We start from the raw sequence: 13050 nt of genomic DNA, 5'->3' as shown, positions 1-13050 counted from the left end.
TTTCCAACCATATAGGATGACAAGCCATATCATAGTATTAAAACATTGTAAATTAAAACTGAGTATATATCACACTCTGTAATAAGATTTTTGTGGTTTCATTCGTCATTATTAGGGGACCAAAGTTGGGGAAATTTTGCATGCATATTGCAGTGTGACTGAATGAGAAATATGATTAACTAATAGGGACGTCCCTATCTAACTTAAGGACTACGGTCTACTCTGGAAGTCTGATACATGCTGATCAGCAAACAAAGTTTCATTTTCAATCAGCGTTTGTCTCTATGGAAACTAATGAACACTCACTGATGGGCCCTTTGTGCAAATATGTACGGTATTCTAATAATTCCCAAAGCCACCAATACCCATTTTCTATGCTCTCCACACATTGGTGGGGCACACGGAAGATTTCTCAGGTGCCGTTTGACGTCACTAACTGCTGCGTCTGAAGAAACAGACAATTTTATAATTTTTCTATTATTAAATTAAACTGTCATAACCTAACCAAACGTGCTGATAATGAAAAAATCGAATGAAGATTTACTAATCTAAAATATAGTTTTGTTCATAAAATAAAATTATAAATGCTTAAATTCAATTTTATATTTTTTTAAATTTAATTTGATTTAATTTAATTTTTAATTATAAAATTAAACTGTCATAACCTAACCAAACCAACCAAACTTGCTGATATGAAAAAAAATGTTGACAAAAAGTTAGTGCTACAAGCAGGATTCGAACCTGGTACACTCGGATTGTCGGCCCGACACGCTAGCCACTACACCACAGAGGCCGATGGCTCAATTCCGTATCGTTGCGGTAATAGTGTTCCCTCAAAGTGACGTCAGCAGTTAGTGACGTCAAACGGCACCTGAAAAATCTTCCGTGTGCCGTTTTGCTCCACACATTGGTCAACTGGCAAAAAATCAATAGGGATTGACCACTGTTCTACAGAAACTTAACACTAATAACTAAAGTTGTCTAAACTTGAATAAAGAATATCTGATTGATTGAATACCGAAACCCTAGCTAGGCTGACGTTAACCAAAACCCCCGGTCTGTGAGACCCCATTTGAAAAAATAATGGAACAAACCGAAATAATGAAACCCTCAGCCTGTAAGTCCCCGCATTAAAATACACTGATGCTGGGCTTTAAAGACGGGCATGTTATGAACCGACAACCTGTCAAGGTCACGGCACCCATGCAAAATAAACAAACAATATATCAATAGGTATGGGAGGAAAAGTGGGGAAGGTATTGGGGGAATGGAATCTCCCCAAGTAAACAGTGTTGCCAACATGTGTTTGTGAAAATTCCCGCGGGCCTGTCAGACCGGGGTTTCGGTATTAGTGTTAATAGAACATGATTTATGATTGTCAGATGTGTCACTTTTCTCTCCCAACGTTTTTAAATAGCAGGCCTATGACTAGACTAGGTTTTATCATATGGATAGAAATCCGCTACAATACTAGGGGATGAAATAAGGAACACAACATTGGTCTCAGAACTGAACTAGGCTTGGCTAGGACAGGAACTCAATGCACCTTAATTTAGGACAACCCTCCAAATACAGAAAATTTGTACAATGATAATACCTTGTTTGTAATACAAACTACTTTTATAAAACAATTTTGAAAACAACTTACCATTCAATGTCTTTTTTTTGAACTGACGTTCTTCTGATGTGTTTTGAACAGCCTTCCATAAAGTCCTGTAAAGAAATTGATATTTGACAATTTAAATGGTATAAAGAACACCAAAAAAGGATACTCTGGTTGTAGATATTTTAATCTAGTACTACTCAATGGTGAAGAATCTTCGGGATTCTTGCTTCCTAGGTTTTGGTGATACACTGGATACTTATGAATCAATTTTGACATACCACCTGTGATTAATGAAATAACAAATATTAAGTTTCCACCTTATAATGGACATAATCTGATGTGATCATCTTACTTTTGGACAAAATATTTTCTTCGGGTTGAACCTACAATTTCTCACAAATTTTATAATCACAATTTTAAAATATTTGACTAGTGTTAGTTTTGAATAGTCTCAAAACAATGTTTATGATAGTTAATATTAACTAGGTACTCACTTGTTTGGCAATCCAATGAGTTTTTAAACATAATATTCTTTAGAGCAATATTTATTCACTACTAGATTTCCTCTGATTTAATTTTTTTGTGTATCCATAGAAACCATTTTACACATAGCATGTTTGCCATTGAATTTGTACATACAACTTACTAACCAACTGCAATTCGGATTAACTCTGTTCCTCTGTCCGGGCAAAAATGTAGGTCGGTCTACCTTGAATTTATACCCCTGCCACAGCAAACCTGCAGACTAAGCAAATTTCCATTTGCCTGATTGGATTTTCAATTAAATCTATTTAAATAACGTTAGGTTTAACAAGTACAAAGGTTTGCTACTACAGGGAAGGTAATAAAGTTTGTTTTTAGTAAAATAAAAATAGCTTAGCATAAAATAAATAAATTTGTCAAGTTTTATCAAAATATTAAACAAGCAAACTACAACAGTGTACTCACTATCCCTCCATAAGAATAACATAGGAATTTTATATTTAAAATTTTTTGAATTTCCTTCCTTAGCCAGTAACCGTATACTAAATTATTTGTTTTTATACACTCTTCTCTTTAAATTGGTTTAAATAGAATTTGAGAAATTTCATGTTTCAGGATCAAAAATTAGAAAACAATTTTTTATCCCATAAATCCCCGATAAAACCCCATTCCCATGGTCTGAAAATGCTGGTTCGAGAACTCATTCAAGTTTATCCCGCCCTACGTCTTCAAGCCAAAATTTCATAAAAATCTGACAAAAATTACTCAAGTTATTGCATTCATGGTCATATATATTTATAAAACATTTGAACAAATAGTGTTTTTTTTTTGCCTCTAGGAACATCAAAATGAAAAAGTACATCGGTCTCGGCTGTATGTCTTACCTTCGATATATGGTGCCACCTTCGGTAATAGCTACTTCCCTATAGGGAAATTCGTTAAAATGTCTTAATTAACATACTCTTATAACCTAGACACTTCTGTGTCCAGACCTATCGCAGCATTAAAATAGTCAATATAACTATTATTGTCTTTTTCAGATATATTATTGCTATTTTACCACTACGCAAAATCATAATTAGAAAAAAATCACCCACTTTTCCAAGTACGTTGTTTGGCATGGTTTACATAGTTGTACATTCCAACTAATCTATCTGGTCATCTGACCTTGACAAGTTCTCTTGATAGGGTGTACTGTACTTGACACACGCTGCATTTGAGGACCTTTGCTTGGGCTTTGTGTTTACTAGTATTGTCTTTACTGTAGACCAGTGTAGGTCTAATCAACGGCCATGCAGTATAAGGTGCCATATCCCCATCCAGGAGCAGGAACATTTATATCAGGAACATTTATATCGTGGAATAAATTTCTTCGGCACTTTTTCCTTTGGAGGCCAAAGCTAAAACCATTATCTCCAAGGAAATGATCAGGAATAATCCTGATGAAAACTTCATCTTTTGTTTGTGGCTGCCCCACCGTTCAAGAAAGTGTTTATTAAACGTAACTCAGGAAAGAGTTTTTGTTACTAGGGAAGAGTGCCAGTGTGTAGGTGTCAGGCCGGTTGACTCACGTATGTTTCACCAAACATTGACCAACTGGTCTCCTGCAACCCATTTCAGATACAGACACGATGTCTCAGACATCTGTCGCAAGCAGTGCGTAAACTCTGATAACTCAGGTTGGTTGCATTTGTGAAGTGTGTTTAAAAGTATCGTACAATCAATGTCTGCGTAACAGTGTGTGACTGCACAATGCTACTGGAGGGTGAGACTGTTATCACAACTAGAATGATATGTTAGCATTTCACAGATATTGACAAAAACAATTAAACTAACGTCTCATTTATCGCAGCATGAGGTCACCAAATATTTAGACTATTAGTGAAATGATTATTAAGAGTTGACCATTTAAAACGCCCATTCCAATCATGGAATTGGAAGGTAACAATGTATTAAAGGATAGGAATCAATAAGTTTTAAATAAAATTTAAATGAAACCCAGACAGTTAAAAATATTAAATCTCACCATTTGACGTTTTATGTGTATTTTCTTTTGCTTTCGTAACTAGAAGTACGTCTCTCATCTGGAAGGTTTGATTTTGCCAAATCTCCTAAAACAAAATATATAGTTAGTTATTGAAAGACAGTGACAAAACTAAATTTTCTGAAGAGGTATGTTTAGAACTATCTATCTTATCTATCAAAATCAGCTAAAAAAGTCAACAACGAGAAGATTGCCTGGACTCTAGTTGATTCTTTTTTACCATCTTTAGTCCTGTAATGAATTAATTGAAATATTAGTTTTTCCTGCAGTTTAAAAAAATAAAATTTTCCTCTCTTGAGCAAAAATAATTTGCTTTCACAACCAATCCATGTATAAATTACAACGTGTACATACATTTACAACAATTAACATATTAGTATCAAGTAGTTATGGTAAAAATTAATTCAAAAATTTGTATTAGCAAGTAAATTTTGCTTGTGCTGTGGATATGAATTTATGATTTTAAAAAGTTTATAGAAAAATATATGTTTCTATGAGTAAATTAATATTACAAGTTATAGTAGGTACTCACATGTCTTTACAGTGTGTAATTACTTTAAATATATCCATCCTTACATTAGTTGCAGCTATTTTATGACCAGTCCTCTTGTGAAATTGAAGTAAAAAGTTTTGTTTCCATAGAAACCAATTTATACAAATCCTACTTTAGGTTGAGCTAAAATGTCAAGGGTGTTACTTTGGTAAATGTTAGTATTCTAGGTTTTAGAAAAGTAAAACTACTTGTTGTTTAATATAATTTGCTAGCAGATCCTGCTCTTATGGGTGTTATTAATCACATTTAAAATTGTTAGAAAAATTATCATGGAGAACTGTAACGGACACATTCCAGCTTAGTTCTTCCTTTAAATAGACTTATTAGTTGGATTCACTATAAATTAGAAATCATTTATTGACAAATCTAATAAATAAACTATTTTATTTTGTTTTAAATTGATTATTTTGTTAATTTTATCCTTGGGAGTTTGTGGGTAGATTTCTTAAGTAATAGGCTAATAAGTATTGATGTGTGTTTACAAACTTGAAGCAGTGAGATTACGAGATTTCACCATCATTCCATTATGTTTCAAAAACAAATTAGGTATGCAATAAATACTCTGCCATCTTTAAAAGAATTACAGAAAGCATAAAAAAATATTTTTAGCGAATTTCCCTATAGCGAAGAAGCTATTACCACAGGTCTCATGGTAAGACCTAGGCCCGGGACCGATTTACTTTTTAATTTTGATGTCCCCAGAGGCCAAAAACACCATTCGTTCAATTTTTATATATGTATATACCGTATATATATCTATATATATATATATATGTGTCCATCCGCACGATAACTTGAGTAATTTTTTTCCGATTTTGATAAGATTTTGTTTGAAGGTGTAAGGCGGGATAAACTTGAATGAGTTCGCGAACCAGCATGATCGGACCATGGGAATGGGGTTTAACAGGGGGTTTTATGGGGTAAAAATGGGTTTTTCTCATTTTTACCCTAAAACACAAAATTTATCAATTTTCTCCAGACCTTTTTAAAGAGCTTACAAAAAAATAATTTAGTATATCAAAGTGTTTTTGTACAATAATTGGTTACGGAGAAAAATCAAAAACAATTTTTATTTTAAATTCCCATGTTATTCTTATGGAGAATATTATAATATGTTGTAGTTGGCTTGTTTATGGATATATTTTGATCAAAATTGGCGTTTTCATTTATTTCATACTACTAAGCTATTGATATTTTAATAAAAAACACACTTTATTACTTTCCCTGTAGCAGCTAACCTAGGTACTCGTTAAACATAAATGTTAATTTAATAGATTAATTGAAAATCAATCCAGGCAAATTGAAATTTACTTAATCGGCGGGTTTGCTGAGCGGGGTTTTTATTACTAGTTAGTTGCTGCACTTTTTTGAAGATTTTTACCACGCGTTGCTGTATCTTGCATTGGTCATATTTGAATCAAACCAGACAAATGGAAATTCGCTAAGTCGGTAGGTTTGCTGCAGCGGGGGTGTTTTATTCATGAATGTTGGTATTTTTTATGGAAAGAAACACTGTTAGTTTTATAATAATGTCCATACTGTGTTAGGCATTTAGTTCTTCTCTAGCTCTAAGTGGAGTTTTTGGGTAACTGAGTTTTTCTACAGTAGAGTAGGAGTAGAGAAATTTACATTTCTAAATATACCCAACTGGCTTAGCGTATAATTTTTTTTATCTTTGCTTAAACATAAGTTACCATTACAGGCCGTTGGATAGTCCTGGATAATAACATTTCCAGATAATCAATGATTGATATTTAAAGGATAATAATTATGCAGGAAAGTATTGTGAGTTTAATTTTGACCTTCACCACAGTTCTAGTTTGCCGCCTATCTAAATCTACATTATGTTTTATCTATTAAAGTAAACAATAACCGAAGCTTTGGGTATCAGACTATCAGAGTAGTGTTTCTTTTACCTATTTATATTCGAGTACAAAAACTTGTATGACTCATAGGTCTGCCACTGTTACAGGACTTAATTATTTCTTTCTCCTGAAGCTTTTAGGATAAGTGAAACTTTATTTATTTTATGTTAGTTTGTAGTCTTTGTAAGATGAATACATTGTCTAAGAAAACTAATATTAAATCTTGAGATTTACTGCATAACCTTTTTATTTTGTGTCCATAATCGTGAAGTACAGAGAAACATGGTTAAAGCCCTAGATAAGTAGATTGAAATTCATCCAATACATTTTGTTGTTGCAGGAGAGACACAAGAAAATAGAGAATGTTGAGTATCAACACTGGAAAGAACCCAAGCTGCTGGTCAAAATTCTCTTGCACTACTTCAGTCACCATCCCAACAACATAGACTTGCTGTTTCAGCTGCTCAGGGCAGTATGTGATAGATTTCTACCAGATTTCACTGTGAGTTTTATGCGTTTTCCTCTTCCTGTGTAAAATACAAATTTAAAAACGTATGACTTTAAATGAAGGGAGTTCAGCAATAAATAAACTTGACCATGACCTAACCCAAAATCCCAATATAGGTGATAGCTTACTAAGGTTTACAACACTTTAAGGTTCTAGATGTAGTAAAATGTAGTCTACTATTCCCGTTTGAATGACTCGCCAACTGACTAATTGACTTTATTTTATTATAATTTATGGTTATAACACAAGCAATAAATCCCTGTATCTTGGTGGTTCTAAAATATAAAATATTTAGTGATCTATAAGAATCCTAAATAAAAAAAATTATTATTGTTCCAGTTTTTGCGAGACTTCCTAGAGAACACCGTTGCTGGAGGATATACAGTTGAGTGGAAGCGATCTGCGTTCTTCAGGTTCGTTGAACTGTTCCCGCAACCTTCCGTGTCTCAGGAGCTCAAAGCCAAGATCCTCCAGCTGATTATCATTCCCTGCTTTGCTGTGTGTTTTGAGAGAGGCGAGGGTGAAAAAGTGGTCGGCCGATCAGCGCAAGACTCCCCCGACAACGTTATATTTGTCTTCATCAACAAGGTTTGCCAAGTCATATATTTGTCAAAGAGTTGTTTTTAAGCTTAGCTGAAACTGATATGCATTTTAAGGTTTTTAGAATCGTGCATTAGTTGAATTGCATTCAATCAATCAATGTATCTTTATTCACATACACATTTAATACAAAGAGGATTAAAATGCACAGCAATATATTACTTGTATATTAACTTTTATGCAAAGTAATAACAGTGAAAAAGTTCTCGGAATGAATTTCTGTAGACATTTAGCGTGATTGCCAGTAATAAATTCGCCTTGCAGTAATTAATTGCTACGACTACTGGGGAGGGCATATCAGTAGTGGGCGTATAGCTGACGAGCCTTAGTGCAGCATTGGTAAGTGCTTTTCAGTACCTGCAAGTCTACATTGTCAGTTACTGTTGGTTGTGTACCTGCAAGTCTACATTGTCAGTTACTGTTGGTTGTGTACCTGCAAGTCTACATTGTCAGTTACTGTTGGTTGTGTACCTGCAAGTCTACATTGTCAGTTACTGTCGGTTGTGTACCTGCAAGTCTACATTGTCAGTTACTGTTGGTTGTGTACCTGCAAGTCTACATTGTCAGTTACTGTTGGTTGTGTACCTGCAAGTCTACATTGTCAGTTACTGTTGGTTGTGTACCTGCAAGTCTACATTGTCAGTTACTGTTGGTTGTGTACCTGCAAGTCTACATTGTCAGTTACTGTTGGTTGTGTACCTGCAAGTCTACATTGTCAGTTACTGTTGGTTGTGTACCTGCAAGTCTACATTGTCAGTTACTGTCGGTTGTGTACCTGCAAGTCTACATTGTCAGTTACTGTTGGTTGTGTACCTGCAAGTCTACATTGTCAGTTACTGTCGGTTGTGTACCTGCAAGTCTACATTGTCAGTTACTGTTGGTTGTGTACCTGCAAGTCTACATTGTCAGTTACTGTTGGTTGTGTACCTGCAAGTCTACATTGTCAGTTACTGTTGGTTGTGTACCTGCAAGTCTACATTGTCAGTTACTGTCGGTTGTGTACCTGCAAGTCTACATTGTCAGTTACTGTTGGTTGTGTACCTGCAAGTCTACATTGTCAGTTACTGTCGGTTGTGTACCTGCAAGTCTACATTGTCAGTTACTGTTGGTTGTGTACCTGCAAGTCTACATTGTCAGTTACTGTCGGTTGTGTACCTGCAAGTCTACATTGTCAGTTACTGTTGGTTGTGTACCTGCAAGTCTACATTGTCAGTTACTGTCGGTTGTGTACCTGCATTGAAAAATGGCATTTCATGAACAGTGTGCGAACATTAAGTTCTGTGTTTGACTAAAAAACCATATAGCGAGACTCTTGAGTTATTAATTCAAGCTTATGGAGAAGAAGTGATGAAGAAAAGTCAAGTTTATGAATGGCACAAATGGTTTCTTGAAGGCCGTGAAAGCATTGACAATTACCTTCGTAGAGAACGTCCTTCAACAGCAGTCAATTACATTAACGTTGAGTGAGTACGACAAGTTGTGTGTGAAAATCGAAAATTAACAATCTATAAAATTGCATTTGAGGTATATTATTATCTCATGGAAGTGTTCACACCATCCTTCATGGTCATTTAAACTTGCATCAAATTTGTTTAGGAATGGTTAATGCTGTCCCCTGACAAAGAACCTCAAATGTTGATTGTTGGTAAATTCTTTAATATGGCTGATGCTGATCCATATGTTTTTGAATTAAATTGTGACTGGTGATAAACCATGGTGTCATCTCTACGACCCTCCACCAAATTTGTGCCACTCAGTTTGTGGTAGACAACCGACAAAGTAGCCTATACTTGCAGGTACACCAAAAGCGCTTACCAATGCTGCACTACTATACCCCCACTACCGATATGCCCTCCCCAGGAGTCGTAGCAACTACTGCAAGGCGAATTTGCCGCTGGCGATTGCATTAAATGTATACAGAAATTCATTCCGGAAACTTTTTGACTGTCGTAGTATATTTACAGATTTTTTACAAGAACCATGTTATACAATTACCATATGTATCATATTATTTGTCATGTTATCCAATCTTTTTGCTTTTCCAACCTTTCCACAAGTTAAAGTCAGATAATTAAGACCCTAATGAAGTAACATACAACATACTGTCCTTTACATACAAGTGTTAATCTCCTCATAATTTATATTCCTACCTAGGTGATAGACCCAGACAACCCATCAGGCAATGCAGACTGTGTGCGGATACTGCTGCTGCAGTTCTCATGTCTGCTGGTAGAGCAGGCATTGCCCCACACTCACGACACGGCTAACAAGGCCAAACTGCGCAAGCTGATGACGTTTGCATGGCCATGCTTCATGGAGAACAACTGCGTAGACCCAGCCACGAGATACCACGGCCATCTGCTGCTGTCTCACATCATTGCCAAGTTTGCCATCCCCAGTCTGCCGTACAAGCGAATCGTCTTGAAAGGTTAATATTTTGTGTGCTAATTGATGTTGCTGCTAAAAGCTATCTGGAGGATTACCCTCAACTACTTTAGGTGACGTTTCTAAGGAACTTAAAACATCTCTCTCAAAACTAACATTATTTTCAATCAGATATATGTGCAAAGTATAATTATTGAGGAGAAAGGAAGGATACACAACTAACTCACCTGAATAAAGAGTCCCAGGAGGTCAATAGAACACATCAAAAGTACACATTAAACTGATACCCCTTTCAGGGGCTTCTTCACAGGTAGACGTTCTTCTGCAAAACTGTAACTGCCATTCTATTTTCTACCTCTGAAGAAGCCCCTGAAAGTGGAGAAATAGCTTGCTATGTGTTCTATCGACCTCCTAGGACTCTTTATTCAGGTGAGTCAGTTGTGTATCCTTCCTTTCTCCTCAATAATTTTTCCAAAGCCAAGTTGCTTTTTCCCTTTAAAAAAATATGTGCAAAGATTAGTAAACTTTTTGAGAAACGTTAAGTCACGAATAATCAACTACAGTCTACTAAATACTTCACACTTCTTTTACTCCCAAACTTCCCTCCATATCAAGTACACAGTCTACTTGAAATATCGACCTTCTCTAGGCCGGATAGCAAGTTATTGTTTAAACACTTCCAGCCTTCTCACTCAACATTGCATAGTGCTTCTTCTGTATAAAGTAACCACTCCTTTTATTACAGATAGGTTAAGAGTTAACAATGAACCACTTTTTCAGTTCTCAAGATTGATCCATTTATCTTGCCCTACCTTACCTTATCTCCTTGGTCAATTAAAGCAAGATTTCCCCTTTCCTACGCTGCCTATCCATCTTCTCTATCCTTATCAGGTATGTTCCTTATTGTTGCAATACAGGTTGTTGCTAAATGAATATTGGAGTATTTAAGCATTACAGCATCACACTATAATATTTATAAATCGCCCATAAAAAGATAGTGGAATTTATATTCCTCTATGATCTCATTCTGTCTGTAGGCCTACAAACAAGTGTCCAATGTTCTATTTTTCATAAGGTGTAAAACACAAGTAATCCCCATGGCACCACAACCCATGCGTTCATTTAAGACATGTAAAGGAATCTGAATAGAAATTTTCAAGTTGTGAAAAATTTTTAATTCTTTCTGAAAATTTTTAGTTCTTTTTTTTAGCCAAACAAAATCTAAACAAATTAGTCTGGACAGTAATTTTGTAATACTTTTTTGATTGCAGAAATGACTACAATTACGCTGTTGTATAGGATATGATAACTGGCACTCCGTGATACAATAGCAATATTTTGAAGAATCTATCATAAGTTTTAGAACTATATTTGAAACAAGTAATTTAACACTTTGAGGGTAGACTTGTATAATAATTAAAGTAGAATAAAAAATATTGTATTTTACAAAAACTTTATTTGGATCAAGATTGAAAACTCCCTAATTCAACTATTTGCAGTAGAAACTTCTTCCTAGGGTACTACTGATTGCCCGTTCCTGCCTTTTACACAATCCCACAAATTCCTTTTTTCTAGATGTCAAAATGTCTTAGACATGACAGAAGAAGGGCTGAGCCATGTACTCATCTGAGATTTGTGTGTGCTTGCAGTGTTCCACGGGCTACTGAAGGCGCATGCTATAGAGGTGCGGCAGGTGGTCAGACAGGCGCTGGAGATTCTCACACCTGCCATGCCTGTCAGGATGGAGGACGGCTACAAGATGTTGACTCACTGGACCAAAAAGATCATTGTGGAGGAAGGACACTCCATGCAACAGCTGTTCCACATCCTGCAGCTGGTGGTGCGGCATTACAAGGTAATGTATGTTAGAAAGTGACCGTATCACGTAAGAAGACCGTTTCCCGCTTCCTATTGTTAAATAAAGATGGTAGGCCAGGGACAGGAAGGCATTTGCAGTAAGTAACAGGCAAGTTTATATTGTTTACACTGCTGCTGGGGTCAGTTTGCGTTGTGCTAAACATAGATGGCTACCATTATTTAAGCTATTAATTAACAGGCGTGTCTAAGTCTTAGTCACTAACAAGACTACAAGATCGCCCCCACTCAATTATGAAAGGTAATTATTTCATGCATCATCAATAATTGATAATGAATTAAAAATAGGATTCTGAATCTCGATTGGATCCTGCTTGGGATTTAACCAGTAGTGTTACGTTTTGAAGGTGAGCACTAAAACTACTAGAATGTAGACAATCTACAGTTATTAAGTTAAACATTGGGTTGCAGGTTTACTACCCTGTGAGACACCACCTGGTACAACACATGGTCAACTCCACCCAGCGCCTGGGATTCAGCGCCTCCTCCACCATAGAGTACCGCAAGCTGGCTGTGGAGCTGGCCGAGGTCATCATCAAGTGGGAGTTACAACGCATCAAGGACGAGTCAGAGGCAGTGCAAGTCAAAATTGTAAGTAGGAAAGGGTCAAGTAATAATGGATAAGCAGTTTAGTTTACTTAGTGCTCGTATTTGTTTTTTAGTATAAATTTCTTTCTTCACATCCCATAACTATTGAAGAGTTCTATGACATTTCAGGTTTTGGAATCTAAACTTATACTAGTCATTTTACTCAAATACTAACATACATAGAAAATATGTACGGGAATTCCTTAACAATTATGACTATTAATTACTCTCTCTTCGCATTCACCTTATGTAAATTTGAATTTATTATACCCAAGAAGGTATTTGGCCACACCAACTCACTTCTTACACTTCCTTTCATCATCTATATCTTCTTCTAGAAAGAATAAATAAATAAAAATGCCTTTATTTAGCAAGCGTGTTCCTCCGTACATACTGCTTTACAGGATAACTCTTGTCAATTTACTAATACTAAATCAAACTAATAACAGAAATCGTTCTTATATAATAGGCATTCTGGTGCTAGAAAAAGGTGATATTGGTAGGACTGTTGACTTGTAATGGCCCAATAAAGTAGTAACTTAA

General features: G+C 35.6%; 1 protein-coding gene across 2 annotated transcripts in view; it reads left to right on the top strand.

The window, feature by feature from the left end:
• LOC128991119 (transformation/transcription domain-associated protein) overlaps nt 1-13050 on the top strand; it is a 109520-nt gene that overhangs the window by 46887 nt on the left and 49583 nt on the right. The window contains exons 29-34 of one of the 2 annotated variants that reach the window (XM_054413864.1): nt 6892-7053; nt 7399-7647; nt 9814-10087; nt 10825-10935; nt 11694-11899; nt 12331-12510. In XM_054413864.1, the coding sequence (XP_054269839.1) occupies nt 6892-7053; nt 7399-7647; nt 9814-10087; nt 10825-10935; nt 11694-11899; nt 12331-12510 (1182 nt within the window). The remainder of the gene's footprint in view (nt 1-6891; nt 7054-7398; nt 7648-9813; nt 10088-10824; nt 10936-11693; nt 11900-12330; nt 12511-13050) is intronic. The other variant, XM_054413866.1, reaches the window with a different exon arrangement.

The sequence above is a fragment of the Macrosteles quadrilineatus genome, unplaced genomic scaffold, assembly GCF_028750875.1.
Source record: "Macrosteles quadrilineatus isolate MER2022 unplaced genomic scaffold, UCM_ALF_1.0 Scaffold_3__2_contigs__length_128488019, whole genome shotgun sequence".
Lineage (NCBI taxonomy): Eukaryota > Metazoa > Arthropoda > Insecta > Hemiptera > Cicadellidae > Macrosteles > Macrosteles quadrilineatus.
Note: the sequence above shows the minus strand (reverse complement) of the source record. Positions and strands in the feature narration are given on the sequence as shown.